The 20,537-nt window shown below is 44.8% G+C and overlaps 1 protein-coding gene across 5 annotated transcripts in view; it reads right to left on the bottom strand.

The window, feature by feature from the left end:
- RAI14 (retinoic acid induced 14) overlaps positions 1–20,537 on the bottom strand; it is a 450,945-nt gene that overhangs the window by 46,953 nt on the left and 383,455 nt on the right. For 4 of the 5 annotated variants that reach the window (XM_078674923.1, XM_078674924.1, XM_078674925.1 and 1 more), the window contains 2 exons: positions 19,330–19,358; positions 6,533–6,622 (listed from right to left, as the gene is read on the bottom strand). In XM_078674923.1, the coding sequence (XP_078531049.1) occupies positions 6,533–6,622; positions 19,330–19,358 (119 nt within the window). The remainder of the gene's footprint in view (positions 1–6,532; positions 6,623–19,329; positions 19,359–20,537) is intronic. The other variant, XM_078674926.1, reaches the window with a different exon arrangement.

The following is a 20,537-nucleotide window of genomic DNA, read 5'->3' as shown; positions in this document are numbered from 1 at the left end:
TCCACTCTGAATCTGCACTCTGAAGCTCCACTCTGCACTCTGAAGCTCCACTCTGAATCTGCACTCTGAAGCTCCACTCTGCACTCTGAAGCTCCACTCTGCACTCTGATGCTCCACTCTGATGCTCCACTCTGATGCTCCACTCTGATGCTCCACTCTGATGCTCCACTCTGAAGCTCCACTCTGAAGCTCCACTCTGAAGCTCCACTCTGAAGCTCCACTCTGAAGCTCCACTCTGAAGCTCCACTCTGCACTCTGAAGCTCCACTCTGAAGCTCCACTCTGCACTCTGAAGCTCCACTCTGAAGCTCCACTCTGCACTCTGAAGCTCCACTCTGAAGCTCCACTCTGCACTCTGAAGCTCCACTCTGAAGCTCCACTCTGCACTCTGAAGCTCCACTCTGCACTCTGAATCTCCACTCTGAAGCTCCACTCTGCACTCTGAATCTCCACTCTGAAGCTCCACTCTGCACTCTGAAGCTCCACTCTGAATCTGCACTCTGAAGCTCCACTCTGCACTCTGAAGCTCCACTCTGAATCTGCACTCTGAAGCTCCACTCTGCACTCTGAAGCTCCACTCTGCACTCTGAAGCTCCACTCTGAAGCTCCACTCTGAAGCTCCACTCTGAAGCTCCACTCTGAAGCTCCACTCTGAAGCTCCACTCTGAAGCTCCACTCTGAAGCTCCACTCTGAAGCTCCACTCTGCACTCTGAAGCTCCACTCTGAAGCTCCACTCTGCACTCTGAAGCTCCACTCTGAAGCTCCACTCTGAAGCTCCACTCTGAAGCTCCACTCTGAAGCTCCACTCTGAAGCTCCACTCTGAAGCTCCACTCTGAAGCTCCACTCTGAAGCTCCACTCTGAAGCTCCACTCTGAAGCTCCACTCTGAATCTCCACTCTGAATCTCCACTCTGAAGCTCCACTCTGAAGCTCCACTCTGAAGCTCCACTCTGAAGCTCCACTCTGAAGCTCCACTCTGAAGCTCCACTCTGAAGCTCCACTCTGAAGCTCCACTCTGAAGCTCCACTCTGAAGCTCCACTCTGAAGCTCCACTCTGAAGCTCCACTCTGAAGCTCCACTCTGCACTCTGAAGCTCCACTCTGCACTCTGAAGCTCCACTCTGCACTCTGAAGCTCCACTCTGCACTCTGAAGCTCCACTCTGAATCTGCACTCTGAATCTGCACTCTGAAGCTCCACTCTGAAGCTCCACTCTGAAGCTCCACTCTGAAGCTCCACTCTGAAGCTCCACTCTGAAGCTCCACTCTGAAGCTCCACTCTGAAGCTCCACTCTGAAGCTCCACTCTGAAGCTCCACTCTGAAGCTCCACTCTGAAGCTCCACTCTGCACTCTGAAGCTCCACTCTGAATCTGCACTCTGAAGCTCCACTCTGCACTCTGAAGCTCCACTCTGAAGCTCCACTCTGAAGCTCCACTCTGAAGCTCCACTCTGCACTCTGAAGCTCCACTCTGAAGCTCCACTCTGAAGCTCCACTCTGAAGCTCCACTCTGAAGCTCCACTCTGAAGCTCCACTCTGAAGCTCCACTCTGAAGCTCCACTCTGAAGCTCCACTCTGAAGCTCCACTCTGAAGCTCCACTCTGAAGCTCCACTCTGCACTCTGAAGCTCCACTCTGCACTCTGAAGCTCCACTCTGCACTCTGAAGCTCCACTCTGCACTCTGAAGCTCCACTCTGCACTCTGAAGCTCCACTCTGCACTCTGCAGCTCCACTCTGCACTCTGCAGCTCCACTCTGCACTCTGAAGCTCCACTCTGAATCTGCACTCTGAAGCTCCACTCTGAAGCTCCACTCTGAAGCTCCACTCTGAAGCTCCACTCTGAAGCTCCACTCTGAAGCTCCACTCTGAAGCTCCACTCTGAAGCTCCACTCTGAAGCTCCACTCTGCACTCTGAAGCTCCACTCTGAAGCTCCACTCTGAAGCTCCACTCTGAAGCTCCACTCTGAAGCTCCACTCTGAAGCTCCACTCTGAAGCTCCACTCTGAAGCTCCACTCTGAAGCTCCACTCTGAAGCTCCACTCTGAAGCTCCACTCTGAAGCTCCACTCTGAAGCTCCACTCTGAAGCTCCACTCTGCACTCTGAAGCTCCACTCTGAATCTGCACTCTGAAGCTCCACTCTGCACTCTGAAGCTCCACTCTGAATCTGCACTCTGAAGCTCCACTCTGCACTCTGAAGCTCCACTCTGAATCTGCACTCTGAAGCTCCACTCTGCACTCTGAAGCTCCACTCTGAATCTGCACTCTGAAGCTCCACTCTGAAGCTCCACTCCTCCACTCTGAAGCTCCACTCTGAAGCTCCACTCTGAAGCTCCACTCTGAAGCTCCACTCTGAAGCTCCACTCTGAAGCTCCACTCTGCACTCTGAAGCTCCACTCTGCACTCTGAAGCTCCACTCTGCACTCTGAAGCTCCACTCTGCACTCTGAAGCTCCACTCTGCACTCTGAAGCTCCACTCTGCACTCTGAAGCTCCACTCTGCACTCTGAAGCTCCACTCTGCACTCTGAAGCTCCACTCTGAATCTGCACTCTGAAGCTCCACTCTGCACTCTGAATCTGCACTCTGAAGCTCCACTCTGCACTCTGAAGCTGCACTCTGAAGCTGCACTCTGAAGCTCCACTCTGAAGCTCCACTCTGAAGCTCCACTCTGAAGCTCCACTCTGAAGCTCCACTCTGAAGCTCCACTCTGAAGCTCCACTCTGCACTCTGAAGCTCCACTCTGAAGCTCCACTCTGAAGCTCCACTCTGAAGCTCCACTCTGAAGCTCCACTCTGAAGCTCCACTCTGAAGCTCCACTCTGAAGCTCCACTCTGAAGCTCCACTCTGAAGCTCCACTTTGAAGCTCCACTCTGCACTCTGAAGCTCCACTCTGAAGCTCCACTCTGCACTCTGAAGCTCCACTCTGCACTCTGAAGCTCCACTCTGAAGCTCCACTCTGCACTCTGAAGCTCCACTCTGAATCTGCACTCTGAAGCTCCACTCTGCACTCTGAAGCTCCACTCTGCACTCTGAAGCTCCACTCTGAAGCTGCACTCTGAAGCTCCACTCTGAAGCTGCACTCTGAAGCTCCACTCTGAAGCTCCACTCTGAAGCTGCACTCTGAAGCTGCACTCTGAAGCTCCACTCTGAAGCTCCACTCTGAAGCTCCACTCTGAAGCTCCACTCTGAAGCTCCACTCTGAAGCTCCACTCTGAAGCTCCACTCTGAAGCTCCACTCTGAAGCTCCACTCTGAAGCTCCACTCTGCACTCTGAAGCTCCACTCTGCACTCTGAAGCTCCACTCTGAATCTGCACTCTGAAGCTCCACTCTGAAGCTCCACTCTGAAGCTCCACTCTGCACTCTGAAGCTCCACTCTGAATCTGCACTCTGAAGCTCCACTCTGCACTCTGAAGCTCCACTCTGAATCTGCACTCTGAAGCTCCACTCTGCACTCTGAAGCTCCACTCTGCACTCTGATGCTCCACTCTGATGCTCCACTCTGAAGCTCCACTCTGAAGCTCCACTCTGCACTCTGAAGCTCCACTCTGAAGCTCCACTCTGAAGCTCCACTCTGAAGCTCCACTCTGAAGCTCCACTCTGAAGCTCCACTCTGAAGCTCCACTCTGAAGCTCCACTCTGCACTCTGAAGCTCCACTCTGCACTCTGAAGCTCCACTCTGCACTCTGAAGCTCCACTCTGCAGCTCCACTCTGCACTCTGAAGCTCCACTCTGAATCTGCACTCTGAAGCTCCACTCTGCACTCTGAAGCTCCACTCTGAATCTGCACTCTGAAGCTCCACTCTGCACTCTGAAGCTCCACTCTGCACTCTGAAGCTCCACTCTGCACTCTGAAGCTCCACTCTGCACTCTGAAGCTCCACTCTGCACTCTGAAGCTCCACTCTGAAGCTCCACTCTGAAGCTCCACTCTGAAGCTCCACTCTGAAGCTCCACTCTGAAGCTCCACTCTGAAGCTCCACTCTGAAGCTCCACTCTGAAGCTCCACTCTGAAGCTCCACTCTGAAGCTCCACTCTGAAGCTCCACTCTGAAGCTCCACTCTGAAGCTCCACTCTGCACTCTGAAGCTCCACTCTGAAGCTCCACTCTGCACTCTGAAGCTCCACTCTGAATCTGCACTCTGAAGCTCCACTCTGCACTCTGAAGCTCCACTCTGAATCTGCACTCTGAAGCTCCACTCTGCACTCTGAAGCTCCACTCTGAATCTGCACTCTGAAGCTCCACTCTGCACTCTGAAGCTCCACTCTGAATCTGCACTCTGAAGCTCCACTCTGAAGCTCCACTCCTCCACTCTGAAGCTCCACTCTGAAGCTCCACTCTGAAGCTCCACTCTGAAGCTCCACTCTGAAGCTCCACTCTGAAGCTCCACTCTGAAGCTCCACTCTGCACTCTGAAGCTCCACTCTGCACTCTGAAGCTCCACTCTGCACTCTGAAGCTCCACTCTGCACTCTGAAGCTCCACTCTGCACTCTGAAGCTCCACTCTGCACTCTGAAGCTCCACTCTGCACTCTGAAGCTCCACTCTGCACTCTGAAGCTCCACTCTGAATCTGCACTCTGAAGCTCCACTCTGCACTCTGAATCTGCACTCTGAAGCTCCACTCTGCACTCTGAAGCTGCACTCTGAAGCTGCACTCTGAAGCTCCACTCTGAAGCTCCACTCTGAAGCTCCACTCTGAAGCTCCACTCTGAAGCTCCACTCTGAAGCTCCACTCTGAAGCTCCACTCTGCACTCTGAAGCTCCACTCTGAAGCTCCACTCTGAAGCTCCACTCTGAAGCTCCACTCTGAAGCTCCACTCTGAAGCTCCACTCTGAAGCTCCACTCTGAAGCTCCACTCTGAAGCTCCACTCTGAAGCTCCACTTTGAAGCTCCACTCTGCACTCTGAAGCTCCACTCTGAAGCTCCACTCTGCACTCTGAAGCTCCACTCTGCACTCTGAAGCTCCACTCTGAAGCTCCACTCTGCACTCTGAAGCTCCACTCTGAATCTGCACTCTGAAGCTCCACTCTGCACTCTGAAGCTCCACTCTGAAGCTGCACTCTGAAGCTCCACTCTGAAGCTCCACTCTGAAGCTGCACTCTGAAGCTCCACTCTGAAGCTCCACTCTGAAGCTGCACTCTGAAGCTCCACTCTGAAGCTCCACTCTGAAGCTCCACTCTGAAGCTCCACTCTGAAGCTCCACTCTGAAGCTCCACTCTGAAGCTCCACTCTGAAGCTCCACTCTGCACTCTGAAGCTCCACTCTGCACTCTGAAGCTCCACTCTGAATCTGCACTCTGAAGCTCCACTCTGAAGCTCCACTCTGAAGCTCCACTCTGCACTCTGAAGCTCCACTCTGAAGCTCCACTCTGAAGCTCCACTCTGCACTCTGAAGCTCCACTCTGAATCTGCACTCTGAAGCTCCACTCTGCACTCTGAAGCTCCACTCTGAATCTGCACTCTGAAGCTCCACTCTGCACTCTGAAGCTCCACTCTGCACTCTGATGCTCCACTCTGATGCTCCACTCTGAAGCTCCACTCTGAAGCTCCACTCTGCACTCTGAAGCTCCACTCTGAAGCTCCACTCTGAAGCTCCACTCTGAAGCTCCACTCTGAAGCTCCACTCTGAAGCTCCACTCTGAAGCTCCACTGAAGCTACACACCGCGCAGGGCAGCTCTGGATGCTGATGCGAGAGGCCAGCTGGGAGGCGCGCTGCTCGTCTTCCTGCTCGTGCTGACTCGGAGAGAAAACTTGTTTTCATTGGGAGAGCGGCCTTCAAAGACCCGGTCACTGCGCCTCTCCGAGTGTTTAGCTTGGGATAAAATGGGCGCAGTGTTGTGGTGATGACAGTAGAGCAAGGGAGGTGCCGGCAATGCCGGACCAGACTCGGGGGCGTTCCCGGCGTCGCGTGACGTCGGCAAAAGGCAAAGAATGTCAGGAACGCCCCCGTGTCTGGTCCGGCATTGACGGACAGGCCCCTCGTCCAATGGCAAGGCTCCGTTTACGGAGCCAGCCAATCAATGACGAGGGCCGACCCAAAGCACCCTACAGTTCTCAACAGGATTTCGCCTGCGCGAAAAGCTGCGCAGAGCGCAGCTTTCGCTAGGCAAAACCTAAAAAGGAAACTGGCAACCTTGTCCTGCAGTCACTTGAAAATCTGAACATCTATAAAAAACATTATGCGCAGAACCAAGAGTATTTAAAGGTATGACTTCATGTAAATACATCTGTGGAGTTGCAGAGCCACTTTAGGGATTGACAGGTCCTTGCAGCCCGTGTGATAACTTAAACTAGCAGGCTGTTCAAAATGGCTGGCGTATCAACAGTACGCTTCTCAGGCAGGTCCTTGCAGCCAGCATGATAAGTGAAACTAACAGGTTGTCCAAGATGGCTGCCGTATTGACAGTACACTTCTCAGAGGCACAGGCTGGCTCTTGTTAGGTTGCTGAATCTCCAAGACTAGATGTTATCTTTACACAGTTGCCTGTATATCACTCCACCCCACCTACTGTAATAGTGCATGTTAAATATTTTCTTTACCTGCAATGGACTGATAGGAGGAGGAGGAGGCGCTTTGCGTTTTTTGGGTGTTGTACTTCTTTCAGAACTCAATTTAAGGACTTGGTCATGCTGTAAGTGTCATAGGCCAGAAAATGGAAGGATGTTAGTGGTGTTAGTGAAGAATGAGAAAGATATTTATAAATGTATCACAGTAACACAAAGAGACGATCTGAACAGTGCATGCTTTTGCTACTCAGCTTTCGAGAACCAACAGGTTTACTAACCTAATATAAGTGGTTAAAGGACTATTTACTAGGCAGAAAACCATGCATCATGAAAATAACATCAGACAAGAGCAAAATTATGTCTAAGGTCCCTCAATGTATTAAGCTATCATACACATTCATGAACTCTTGCAAAATTGTGATTTACATCCTCTGGTGAGTCTTATCAATAAGAGATCAATAATTATATACTATGTGACTTGCCAGACATTTCATAAAGTGATAATGATGAGACTTCTATGATGAAGTAGACCTTTACAACAAAATCACAATGCTGAAATTCAACTATGACGAATTACTCAGAATGTGAAAGTTTCCTTCATGAATATAAAAAATACAATTCAATCCGGACTACAACAGGTAAGCAGTTTGGTGAGCAGGAGCAGCTATATTGAAACCATGAGCACTTAATGGCAAGGTAAACATTTCACAACACAATGTTACACAGGTCCCCTTCCTATTTTGGGAGCTTAAGTAGATGAGAGGACATGAGATTTAAAGGTGAAGAGCAACAGTTCCATTTCTATTTCCAGAAAGAAGTATTGAAAAGAGGACTTCCTGGGCACTTGCAGAGTGATAGGACGCAACTCCGGCTCTAAAGGGAAAATCGGATGCAGTGGTGCCTCTCATGTTTGAAGATGCCATACAAGGTAGAAAATCGGGAGGTATTCAGCGGTTACCTTGTACACAAACCAAAAAAAAAATAATCAAAAGTAATGCGTCACAATCTGCTTTCATCATCATGGCTCTCGTCAAAAGTATTTTGGCTCCACAGCATTGAAGCTCAAAAGATGCTAAGGCACAAAATCAATACTGATCAATAATTGACAGACAGCAGTAGGACCTAGAATGCAACTCAGAAGCCTAATTTAAGGCTAAATAGAATATAATCTGTGGTTCTCACTGTTCTTATTACCAGAACTCAGAATATGTTCTGAGAAATCTAGTTTTAAATGTACTCGGATGAATCATTCAGCCGCATGGAAATACTCATCTTTACAACAATAGTCTTCCTTAGAACTGCCAATTGGTTTTCAGAACGAAGATATTAGGGTCTAATTTAGATCTCAGCGGACAGGTTACTCCGTCACAACGGTGACAGATATCCCGTGTGCCGAAATAGAAATCCCATTGAATACAATGATGGATTTATATTTCGGGGGACGGGATATCCGCCACTGTTGTGACGGAGTAACCCGTCCACCAACATCTAAATCAGGCCCTTTGTTTTGTTCCTATAGGTCATTTAAGTTCCTCTTGCAAATTGTTTCCAATTAAAGCACTCGTATGCGCCAACTCATGATAAGTTCTACCAAATGCTTTAAGATTAAGAAGGTTATTAATTTTCCTATAGATTACAAGATAATCTTTGTCTTGGGCCAGCTAAAGTAGTGAAAATGTGCTTATATTTAATGTCCTGTTTCCTTTTGGTTGCAATCCTACTCTAATATGTTAAGCATTTTGGCTTTTAAATCTCGGAATGTTTTTGCTGTTATAAAAATTATTCTGCTATACTGACAGTATGCCACCTGATCTGCACAGGGGTGAAGATCATCTATGATTGCTTTGTCCTGATGATGGTCCCTTGCACTCGTGGTTTGGCGGGATCGGAACGTTGATAGTGCATTGCTGTTATTGCCATTAATATTTGCATTTAAATTACATTTCAGCTGTTAAACTCTAAGTGCAACATATGACCGTTTGCCCCTTTTTTATGAAGTGAAAAATCCAAAAATGTGTATGTTGTCTATTTCAGAGTGACTTGAAAAATTTCTTGGGTTAGGCACAATATTGGGTTATCTCACAATTCAATTCAATATTTCATTAATTCGCCTCACTTGGAATTAGTTCCTCTATTATATATGCTGTACACACATAGGGTTGCCCTATTTGTGATAAATGACCTGAAAGAGAATTGCAGAGAATGAGTGGTGCGGAGGTCCCGAACAATTCAAGGGCAATGTCTGTGGGTTAACCAAGAAAAACTGCAAATTGCAGCCTGGCATTTCCTTAAGCCCAGACCTCATGAATGTCTGCACACAAAAAGACAATGAGGTGTCTGGTTAAAGAAAAATGAGCCCGGGCAATTCTTACCTGGGCAGTTGGCAATATGTACAGGTTCTTAAAGAGGAGAGCATATGGACTAAGCTATGAAAGCTGATGGACACGTTGGGGGTGTGGCCCCAGGTTCAAACCAAGATGTGTTCTATCCAGTCTTCTACTTAAAACTCTTTCTATGCTGTGATCACATACATTCTGTCACCTTCCTGTTAATAAGCATATCATAATGCTGTGGTGGGGAAGCAAATTCAACATAGTAAAGCAGTAAGATTACAGATGTAAGATAATGCACTGCTGTTCTATAAGCATTAAGTGCAGGAAAACTCCAGTAAATACAAATCGATCCTTGTTAAGATTCCATAAACTCTTTGTTTGCTAAAATCATACGAGTTAGCGCATATTCATTGCGCACCTTTAATTAAAAACAAGCATTGGCAAAGACAAGAGGTCTGTCGTTGATTGCCGGTATTTTTGGACTTCAGCCTGAGAGCTCCTAATAGAGTCCTGAGGGGGGCCCTCCACGTACCTGGCAGGGGGGCCCCCTCAATTATCGTTACGCCACTGGTCAAAGCTCGTTTTGTCATGGTTTTTATGAAACTTTATTTTTGAGGAGCTGCCAGGCCCTTCCTAATATAAGAAAGAAGAACTGGCTGAAAGCATAAATATCTTTTAGCCTGACAAAGTATACTTTACCATCATAGTCCCTGTTACTTAAGGGAACTACTTTGTGTGGATATGTTCTTTGAAAAAGAGTTGAATGCCATCATGGCACTAGCTGAAGTGGGCCGAAACCACTACCCCATTCTGTAGCAGGAGGAAGGAAAATGTGGGCGACACAGCAGCAGACCAATGGTTGAAGAGGTGTGGCTGATAGCTGCTCTAAGCATATTATATATATATATATATATATATATATATATATATACACATACATATATATATATATATATACACACATATATACACATAAACATATACGCACATATAATTATATAACGAAAAAACCAAAGGTTAGAGGGACGTTATAGTTAGGGGAGAATTTCAGAGACAACGTAGCATTTTACACTAAAACAAACACTCAAATTCACCAGTTATAGTTATCTCAAATAACAGTACCTCGTCCCTTAAGGTAACTATAACTCGTGCCCACCCATGGACAGTCTTTTCATTCATTATGTTATTTCAAATGTTGCACTGATATTATCAATTATGTCATAGAAGATGTCATGAGTGATACAATATGCGGGGTAAAGTCACCTGCTGTATACATGACAATTTTTAGGGTGCAATACTGGTAAAAATAGCTCAGGCGTATAATGACTTGCTACTGAGATCTTTGTGTAATTTCTGGTCACAGCTGTGATTCATCACAGAGAATATATATGTCTACTGGTCTGTGCTTTAAGTATGCATGGACTGAGTGTAACCTGCAGGGGAAAGGTTTGCATTGCATACAAGATAGTTTAATTAATTAGTCTGTTTGTTGCAGGGATCCATGTGTAGTGTGAATGTGGCAAATTAGCGCCTGTCATTGTACACCCTCTACAAACTGCAACTAGTAACTGAACATCTAGGATTTAACTTTATATTTTGTTTTTTTACGGTTGATAGTACGGTTGCCCTAGACTAAAGTTAGGTAATAGCAGTAATTAACTCTTAATAATTTCCTACAACTAATTCAGTCTGTACTGTGTTCTATGTAAATGGTATTTATTATTGAAATTACACCTATGGAACTGCATAACTTACATAGATTCAGAGCTTGAGAAATTAAACCACTTTCTTGATTTACCATTTTTGCTAACTTGCAGTGACATGCAGCGATCTCTTAGTTTCTCCTGATAGTTGCCAACTATGGCTGCCGGGCTTGAGTGTCCAGATAAAATATCAAGGTCGACCCCTTCTTCCAGCCGGGATGCAAGTCTGACACTAGAAACTACTGATGGTCTTAGGCGAGGCATGTACAGCCAAGCTTACTAATGGAGGAAACCGAGTACCAGCCTAGGTATCGGTGCTGCAACCACACACCCACTCACACTCTGTGGCTGCGCTGCTGCTGATACTTTGTAATGAATGCTAGGTTTAGTTTAGTGGCTGAAGAAGGATTATAGTTCTAGGGTTTTACAGTAAATTACCTATCTTTTAAGAAATTATATAGAACAAATGTTACTAATCGCATTACACAGACACACACGATGTACAAAGTGAATGTTGGTGCTGTGAAATAAATAGCGCTCAAGCGTGTAATCTGCAACAGGATAGAACATCTGAAGGATAATTAGCTTATTATCGTAGATTACCTACGGCTGTGAAGGCGTGTAATGAGCTTAGCAGCTCTGAACCTTTACCATTAATGATCAGGCCCCGTCGAGCGGACCATCTCCAGTCTTTAAGGAGAGAACATGGGTTTCAAAGAATATTTATGGGCAGGCCTGGGAACATAGGGTAAAGTTGTCAAGTTATGTTTTATTGTCTTGGTTTTAGAACTATTCAATGGTTGTCGAGATAATTTTTCGTATTATATCTATGAATGCTAGTGCATTATTTTCAATTTGAATAATGTTGCTTTTTTCATAGGAAGAGAGAGAGGCCAGTATTGGACCATTAGCCAGCATTTTTTACACTGATAAAACCTTTTTCAAAAAGTACGGAGCCTGAGGCAGATATTGTAAGTATGTGGACTGTATAATACTTTAAAAGCAATAACTTGGCCCATTTCCTAAAAGCACAAGCTTTGAAAGTTTTCTCATTGCTAATAAGTTTGAGATTGCTAAACAGGACATGAATTAAATGCTATCTGGGAGCACTTCCAGATCCCCTGTGTCCTTGTCTTGTGAAGATTCCTAGCGCCGGGATGCTCCAGTGGGAGTAAGATGTACGCTTTATAAACCTAATAGCATAACAGTTCCACTTCGAACCACTAATTAATAACTTCACATGTCCACTTCGAACCACTAAGGCGGTCCTTGGGGCAGTATTCACAGACAGTGACAGTTCCCCGTTTCAAAGTTAGTAAAAATAATGGTGGTTTTCAGAATGCAAGGATGCTCTTACATACATTTGAAATGCCCCTAGTGCAGCTGTTAAGCTGACTGGAGATAGCCTGCTAATCTACAGGCCATATAAACAAATCGAGATAAAACTTGCAACTGTACAGAATCCTTCAGCAGAATTGAATGGTTTCTGTTTTTTTTTATTCATTACCTTCTGCGATGCTACTAGTTCTTCAGTTACTTTTTGTAAACAGAGTGATAAAACAAACATTGAAAAGTGGTATTTCTATATATCCTTTCATAGTAATTTCAACAGATTGTTGAGGCATGACGTAATCGGAATCATACGGTAAAAGCCGAATATGCCCAGTTCTAAATCTAAGACTTATAGAAATACTTCAAGGTACGAAAAATATCCTTCCGAGAGTTTCCCTTTTGTAGTGCTATCTAAATATTGACGGCTGTCAGTTTAGCCTCATTGACAATTTGCAGCGCATCCCCACTTCTCTTGCCCAAACCTTTAAAAAACGATTCAGCTTTAAACCATTTCACACTGCTTGGACTACTTATTGTTTTAGATGAGCTGGTCTTTTGAGAATTGATAAAAATGATAAATGATAAATCGTGTGGTGATCAAAAACGTTCTAAATAAACTCTGTATCCTGTTAAGTTAATTGGCACTAAATTAAATGTATATTTCAAAGGATATCATTATTTTGCCTTTTTACAGTATTAACCTGTATGACCACATAAAGTTCCAGTCTGGTCAATTGTCGCTGGAAACCGATGGGAGTTTGATAAACACGAACATGTTATCTGTGTACATTAACAACCCGCTTGCAAGTCAAATTTGACGGATCAAGCTTTGATGACAAGAAACAAACTTAAGACATAAACCTTCCCCTGTTTATTCTGTCTACAAGAGGCCCATCCCTTCTGGTCTACTTCTTAGTTTTCAGACAGCAGTTTCAGTCCTCTTCTATTTTTCCTCATATCTAGATAGTGTTCTGAGCCGCTAGCTGTGACGTACATTTTCGTACAGGTCAGTAGATATTGAGTGCGAGTAACTCTTGTCTACTTCCTAACCAATGGGAAAAAAGTTCCTAGGGGCCTGCTTACTCACTTCTACAACCTATCCTGTTTACCTTACTCCAAATTATCCCATGCTGCATTATTCTAAGTGAAATCTAAGACTGCTTAGGCCTTCTGTCCCTGAAGGGAGCCTCTGGGCCAGCCAGGAGTTTGCTTTGGGAAATGAGCAGTTCCCTGCTCCTCAGCTGCCCCCACCTGTTCCTTGGACCTGCTCCTCCTCCCACTGGGCTGGTGCCTAGATTGCTACAAAGGGCCAAAAGAACAAATGCCTTCCCTTCCTCAGATTTTCCGTTACACTTAACTGTGAATGGCCAGGACTCACCCATCCACTTGGAAGTAAGTTAAAATAAATCCTGAACCATCCCAGCTGTTCGTCTGGGCACACAGGTTTCACATATACCCCTCAAACCCCAGTCCATACTGACCAATAGGCCCAAGAAAGTTTTCTGCTCTGGGAGCAGTTTGCACACCTCATTAAGGTCAAGCACTGGCAGGGGCAGCAACTGGCAGGCAATGCACATGGACACCTAGAAGCTTGAGAGAGGGTAAAGGTGACTTTATGAACGTTTACTGGAGTTTTAATTAAGTAATACAAATTGTGAAATTAACCATGTCTCTAGCTTTAAATTAATAGATTCATCTGTACTCTAGTTTTCCCCCAAGGATAGCCAGAGCTTCCCACTGTAAAAATGGCGTTTGGGAGGTTGTCACTGTTGGTATATGGCAATATGACATTTCTACATGTTCCATCTTTAAATACTAGGCACCCTGCCTAAGGGGCAACAAGATCCATTTATGGGTGATATCAATAATTAAAAGAGACTTTTTACCTATTAAAAGGCTTATTTTGCCACATCTGACAGCAGGTTTGAACTGCAAGCAGTCAGGCTACACTGGCAGGCCAAAGTCATGTTTGCTTTACAACACTAGTGTGTGGTTCAATAAGTGCTACAGTCCACAGGTAATATTTAATTTCTATGCAATGGTGGATGTAGTTACTCCACCATACACTATGGCCTTATAGGACAGTTAAAAATATGCATAATATCTGAAATTAGTCATGTTTTAGGGGTCAGAAGACACATATTGGACATGGACGCCAGTGTGCAGAGTCAGAAAAACCGCACTAAATTCAGCAACAAAAAAATGAAAGTGACCATGAAGAAGGGAACTTTTTCTCACGCTCCACACCTGCATTAAGTAAACATAAATACCTCAAAAAGCAAAGAGGAGTGATTACAAGCTGCCTAAGGGGAAATATAGAGCCAAAAGATTTGCAGTCATTTGTCAATATGGTTGCTTCTTTCAACTCCCCCGCTTCTCGCCATACTTAGTCCCCCATCCTTGTAGTTCTACATGGGATATCACTTGAATGGTGGCTACTGATAAAAGTATTATTGAACTTCATTAACCACTGCAATATATGTCAGTAGGAGTTAAAAGCAGGTATCCTGAACTGTAGATCTGGCTCTCCTCTGGATCCCGGTCTGCCTCAAATTTTGAGACAGGTTGCTGATATCGATACGGTATATGCTAAACTGTTTAACATGTCATTGCAGACAGGCTAAGTTCCAGAAATCTAGAAGCAGGCAAACATGGTTGACCTTTTGAAAAACCAACTGCAGATAGATCAGTTCTATATAATTTTAGATACATCTGTCTCCGACCGGGGGCCACCAAAAAGTTGGAAAAAAGTGTTAATGCTCAACTTTCAGAGTTTTTGGAGACATTTAAGCCATTACATCCTTCTCAATCTGGCTTCCACCCACGACACAAGACTGAGACAGTGCTGCTGGAAACAGCGGACTCGATTAAATTAATCCTGGATCAGGGCCACAATACCGGCTTGATTTTATTAGATCTGTTGGCGACATTTGACACGGTTTCTCATGAAATCCTTTTGCAACGCCTATTGGCTTTCGAGGTACGAAAGGTTGTCCTGGAGTTGGTCCAGCTTGTATTTGAATCATAGAGAGCAGGCAGCTTGGATGAATGCTTACACCTCAGACACTACGATACTCAATTAGGCTGTTCCTCAATGGTCCTCAGTGAGCCCAACATTGCTGAACATTTATATTTCCCCTCTAGCTGTATTATTGGAATCATTCAGAATTAAAATCATTTCATAGGATACTCAGTCCTTCTACCCTACAAGGGTGGATCTGAAACAGCTACGGTGGTGTTTTCAGTCAGCACGAGAGCAGTTAGGAGATAAATGAGAACAAACAAGTTACCGTGGAACCCAGACAAAACAGCAGGGTTTTTATTTGGTTTAGACCTGATGTCCCAGTGGATGGAGAGTTGGCCAAGGGAGATTCCGGCAACCCTCTCCCAGTCTCCAATAGAGGTGGCATTCCTTTTGATTGCCATCTTTCCATTATGTTTCAGGTCTTTTCTGTGGTAAGAACCTGCTTCAGGATCATGAAAGCTTTAAAGACTTTTCAAGCTTATCTCCCATGAAAGCCTCAGAGATCAGTTGTTCAGCTCTGGTCATCTCTCGCCTGGGACGGGACTATGCCAATGCGCTTTACCTGGACCATCCAGATTACCTTCTCCAGCATCTTCAAGCTGTGTAGAACACGGAGGCCCGCCTCTTAGTCAAGCTTTCAAGTGGACTTTCACTTCCTTGTATCTGTGAGAGCTATACTGGTTGTCTGTCAGAAAGACTATTTTTTTTAAAAATCTGGTTTTAGCCTATCGAGCATTTTATGGCACGGGTCTGCAATACCTGATGACCCGCCTGCAGCAATACTGTCAAACTAAAGTGCTGCTCTCTAGTGATGCACGTTTTAAGATGCTGAACAGAGGCGGTCCTAGTTTAAAGTCCCTGCCATCACAGACCTGGAATCTTCTTTTTGATCTCCAGGGCGTAAGTATTTCCAGAAAATGTTACAAACACACTAGTTCATTAAAGGCTTTCCTGTGCAAAGTTCCTAGTGGCACAAAGAAACAAGTATAATTGGCTGCCATCTGGCCATTCAAAACGGTTTTAAGGCCATTAAACCAGGGTGCAGAGCATCTATTGAGTCAGAGAAGAGTTTACAGCGAAACTGAAATAAAACGGAAAGAATACTCCGGCATCACCTTGTTTTACCTCTTGCCCCAGTTTGCTAATGACTAAATAGTCCGATGAGAAGAGTCAATTGTGAATTAACCTTGAATCTTCAATACATGCTGCTTTGGACTAATAATATTTCTTACAAGTCAAATCTGGAACCCTCCAAGGAATTGCCACAACATTTCAGCTGAATTGATGGAGACCAGAGAAGTCACTTTGAAACTTCATCCAATAAAGAGGAATGAGATGCTGTTTGTGTCCAAATCGAGTTATTCAGTTCTTCTTGTGAAGAATCAGTCTGGTTTTTAGACAGTAAGGACTGCAGCTGTACCTGTCATATGCTGGTCACTGAATGCAGCTGAAGTAACTTACTTTCCCTGACTACTTCCTAAGAGATTGCAAAAGGCCAGTTGTCAGTCACATTGCCCCAAACCCTTCTTTACTATTCTGGTGATGTGGGGACTTGAAGACAAATTAATCCCTAAATATTTAGGATATCCATATTAACTGAAAATGCAATAAAAAGGCAAAACGTCAATACCTGTTTAATAATCCATACCCTGGATCCTATGTATAAGCGCACAGGTGTTTATGGTTTTAAAAGTGACTTCTAATTTGGTGAAATCATATCCGATGCCGCAATTTCTAGCCAGGCTGACAATAATGAAATGAGTATCTCCAAGCTGGGAACAGAGTGCAACGTCTTCAGGTTGAAAGAGTGCTTACTGTAATGGTGCCGGGACCTAGGCCCTCATGCAGACATAATGATGACACGGACACCGATACTCGGTTAGTAGAACTGGCCCAGGGCACGTGCGCCCAGCCCCTTTTATTGTCAGGGTCACATGTCCAGTGACGCCTGTGCTGGATGGGTGTGGGGTGGGGTGTAAGCCAGCCCCCGGGGAGTGGCTGGTGTCAAAATAACTACACCAGAGATCAGCAGATCACTACATCCCTCCAAAACTGTATTCAAAATGAAATAGAGTCCAAACTGTGGGAGAAAATAAAACACTAAATAACAGAAACTTCCGCTAAGTCTCTTTGGCTGCTTGCAAAACAAAGACGATGGTATGATAGCAGCTAGGACAACCAGTTTCATTTGGCACAGTTCATTGGTGTCTTCTTTCGATCCTTGTGCATGGAAGTTGACATCACTGTCTTTCTCGGCATAGCTCTCGTGGTGACGGAACAGGTAGAGTGATGGTGGATCGGATAGATGTTACATATCACAAATCAGTCCTGGTTGTCGTGGGATTTCCACACAGGCAGCATTGTTCCTCTCTATGAAATGGTGGAGCAGTTGCAAGACATCCCTCTCACCATGATGCCCATCTCGCAGTTGTTCCCCTCTAACGGGATATCCCGGAGGCCCTCTTCACCAGGCTTCCACTACACTGGGTGTACTTCGCCGTGTCACTCCAACACCACTCACTAGGTGTGTGGAGGAAATGCTACGAGTCCTACTGTCAAGTCCTTAGCTCCAACTGAAGGGTAGTTGTTTACGCCTGCCACTTAGCACAAGATCTTCGTCTTCCTGGGACCTGCAGAAGGGCGGCTTTAGACTCATCTCTCGTGGTGGGACCCGCTCTCACCGTCATCCCCGAGTCCTTTGCCCCTGGGTTGCCATGGTCTAGTGTGGGGTGGTCGGATCCTCTTCTTCAGGACGTCCGAGCAGTCATCGTTCAGTCTCCCATGCAACCCCAAAGGTGGATGTCACGAAAGGTCCAGCCTGCTTGCTTCTGCAATCACCAGGTGTTCCGAAGACTCGTGAATAGGTAGTTTTGTAGTTTCTTCAAGTGCCACTGGTGTTTTCCAGGTACTGTGCCCCATGCCAGATGTTCTTGCAATTGTCACCTTTGCTTTCTGTTGTGCGAGTTGTCATATAACACACTCCTCTCTTCTTCTTTCTTCTGCTTGTGCTTTCTTCTTCGCGTCACTGAAAGGAAAGACTAAAAATATATCTTCTATTTAAATTCAAAAGCAAAGTGAATTTGATAGGATCTCTTGTAATTAAAGCAGCCAATAAACTGTGGCCTTTAGACTTCCAAACAAGCAATTGTGGCCTCCTTTATTGGGACGCGGGTGGGCTCACCTTCAGGGGTACCACAGCTAGAGAGGTGAGCAGAAGATAAATTACCAGATAGCTTTATATCACCAAGCCATATGTTTTCATAATTGAGCTTTTGCTCAAGAAACGTTTGGATCATGGTAGCCGCAGTCTTGGTTGAATCCAATAAAACAAACTAAGTTGTTCAAAGAAAGCGTAGGCGCCCAGGTGACATGGAGTTGTAAGGTAATCTTAGGTAGGAGAGTGTAAAGCTTGAGGGTGAATAACATTGCTTGAATAACGCAACAAAATCATTTACAAATGATGTTATATGCTACAAAAGTGTGTATCGTTACTACAACCGTTTGTCAGTCCATACCACATCCTCCTGCTGGTCTGCTCACACGTAATTGCCCACTCCTGGATTTTCAAAGGTGAAACACATCTATGCAGCTATCAGTGTGATTATTTTCATGATTTACAAGCTGCATTGCCGAAAACGCTATCTATGAATTGATATTCCTTGGCCCCATCATCAAACTAAATTCAAAGTAGCTGTGTCCAACATAGGTTTAGGGAAGCCTGATCCAGGCCAGATTTAATTATAAATCTTGACTATATAAAAATGTCTCCTTTAAAGTCACTGTATGTAAATTCACCTTATGTCGATATCCTGAAACTGCCATTGATTCGGGCTTTCTGATTCCAAATTGGCCAACACAAATTGAGACAGACACACAGGACTATTCTTTGTAAGAAATATTTGCAGGAGTATACACACAGCATAACACCACACACCACACACTGCTATGTTTGACTATTAATTTTAATGTTATTTGTGATTAAGCCATGCATGGTAAATCTGTTTTCTCTCAGTCCAGTGACCACTATACTTTCCTGCCGGAGCTACATACTAGCTTACCATGGATCACTGTCTACGGGAAAGATTGAAAGAAATAAACTAGCTTCATGTCCATATAGCTTCCTAACCAGATTAAAGGAGTTTGGTCTTCCTGCTGTGCTTGATCAAGTAATTACCACCAGTTAAAAGGGGGATAAGCCACAGTTTCCAGGCCAATCATTTTTGCAGCTTCCCCTGAGTTCACCCTTTTTATGACTTCTGAATTGGCACACAGTTTCCTGTGACAATGCTCTTTTGAGTTTACTCAATTTCATGTATACTCATTTTTTTTTTGATTATCTCAATCTTCTCATTCTGCAACTTGATACAAAGCTGACTAGTTGAATCCACCAAAAGCACCAAGTGCAATAACTTATATGGTTATAAGAAATTGAAGTACCTGCTTTGTCTTAGTTGGGCTCTTTGTGTCTGTGTGGGAAAGAAAAATCTTACATTATTAAAAAGCATCAGTGTGATTTATCTTTTACATGTAATACAGACAGGTATTCAGAAAACAGTCAACAAATGTTTCGTACATTCAACCTTATTTCTCTGTCTTCCGTCATTGTTTAGATGAACATGTTATTTTTACTAAGTGTGTGTGGAATTCTAAATCATATAGATTTTAGTAATTTAGATAATCTTTCAGAAGTTGGTGCTGGCAGCACCTCTTGCAAGTAGTGTGACACTGGTGTTGTTTCATATTAGAAAGGAGCCTAAGAGAGCTGCACATTAGTGATCCCAACAGTCAGTGGTGAAGAAGGAAAATGTTACTTACCCAGTAAATATCTGTTTGTAGCGTGTAGTGCTTTAGATGTAAACGCTCTGCACGCTCCTGCTTCTAGTATTGGGCTTGTATGTTTGCAAGTTGTTTTTCTTCTAAGAAATCTTTTGAGTCATGGGATGCACTGTGACTTCTCCCTTTGTGGACAAAGCTCATCTGAATACACACTTGTATAGCGCATGGCTACCCAAGGGCATCCCAGCGCTTCTTGTGATACATTATCATTCACCACTGCTCATGGAAAGAGAAAAGTCTTCAGCTGCTTCCCGAACCTGAGATAGTTCTGTTCAAGACGAATATGGTCTGGAAGCTGGTTCCAGAACTTGGCCACGTTATAGGGGAACCGTCGACCTTCCGTCCATGACTGTTTAATCCTGGGGACTGCAAGAAGTTGTTTATTATTAGATCTTAGAGTCCGATTGGTGCGATATAATTGCACCATGGACTGAATCAAAGGGGGGCCATTACCAGTAATGGACTTATGGACAATACATATTGCCTTAAACCAAATTTTTCATGAACAGGAAGCCAATGCAACCGGCTATGTGCTAACTTAGCAGAATTACGTTTTGGGACATTCATTAAAAGGCGGGCCGCACAGTCTGTAAGATCTTAGTAGTTCCTTGTGGCGCACCTAAGTAAACTGCATTTGCATAGTCCAGCCGCGATAGAATAAGGGCTTGGACCAGCATAAGCCTGGCTTCAAACGGAAAAAGGGGCAGAATCTTCCTTATTGATCTAAGAAGTCCATAGCAGTTAGCGGCAACTTTACGTGCTTGAACTGAGAAGTTGAGGTTGGAGTCAAACCATACGCCCAAACTCTT

The sequence above is a fragment of the Lissotriton helveticus genome, chromosome 2_1, assembly GCF_964261635.1.
Source record: "Lissotriton helveticus chromosome 2_1, aLisHel1.1, whole genome shotgun sequence".
Classification (NCBI taxonomy): Eukaryota; Metazoa; Chordata; class Amphibia; order Caudata; family Salamandridae; genus Lissotriton; species Lissotriton helveticus.
Note: the sequence above shows the minus strand (reverse complement) of the source record. Positions and strands in the feature narration are given on the sequence as shown.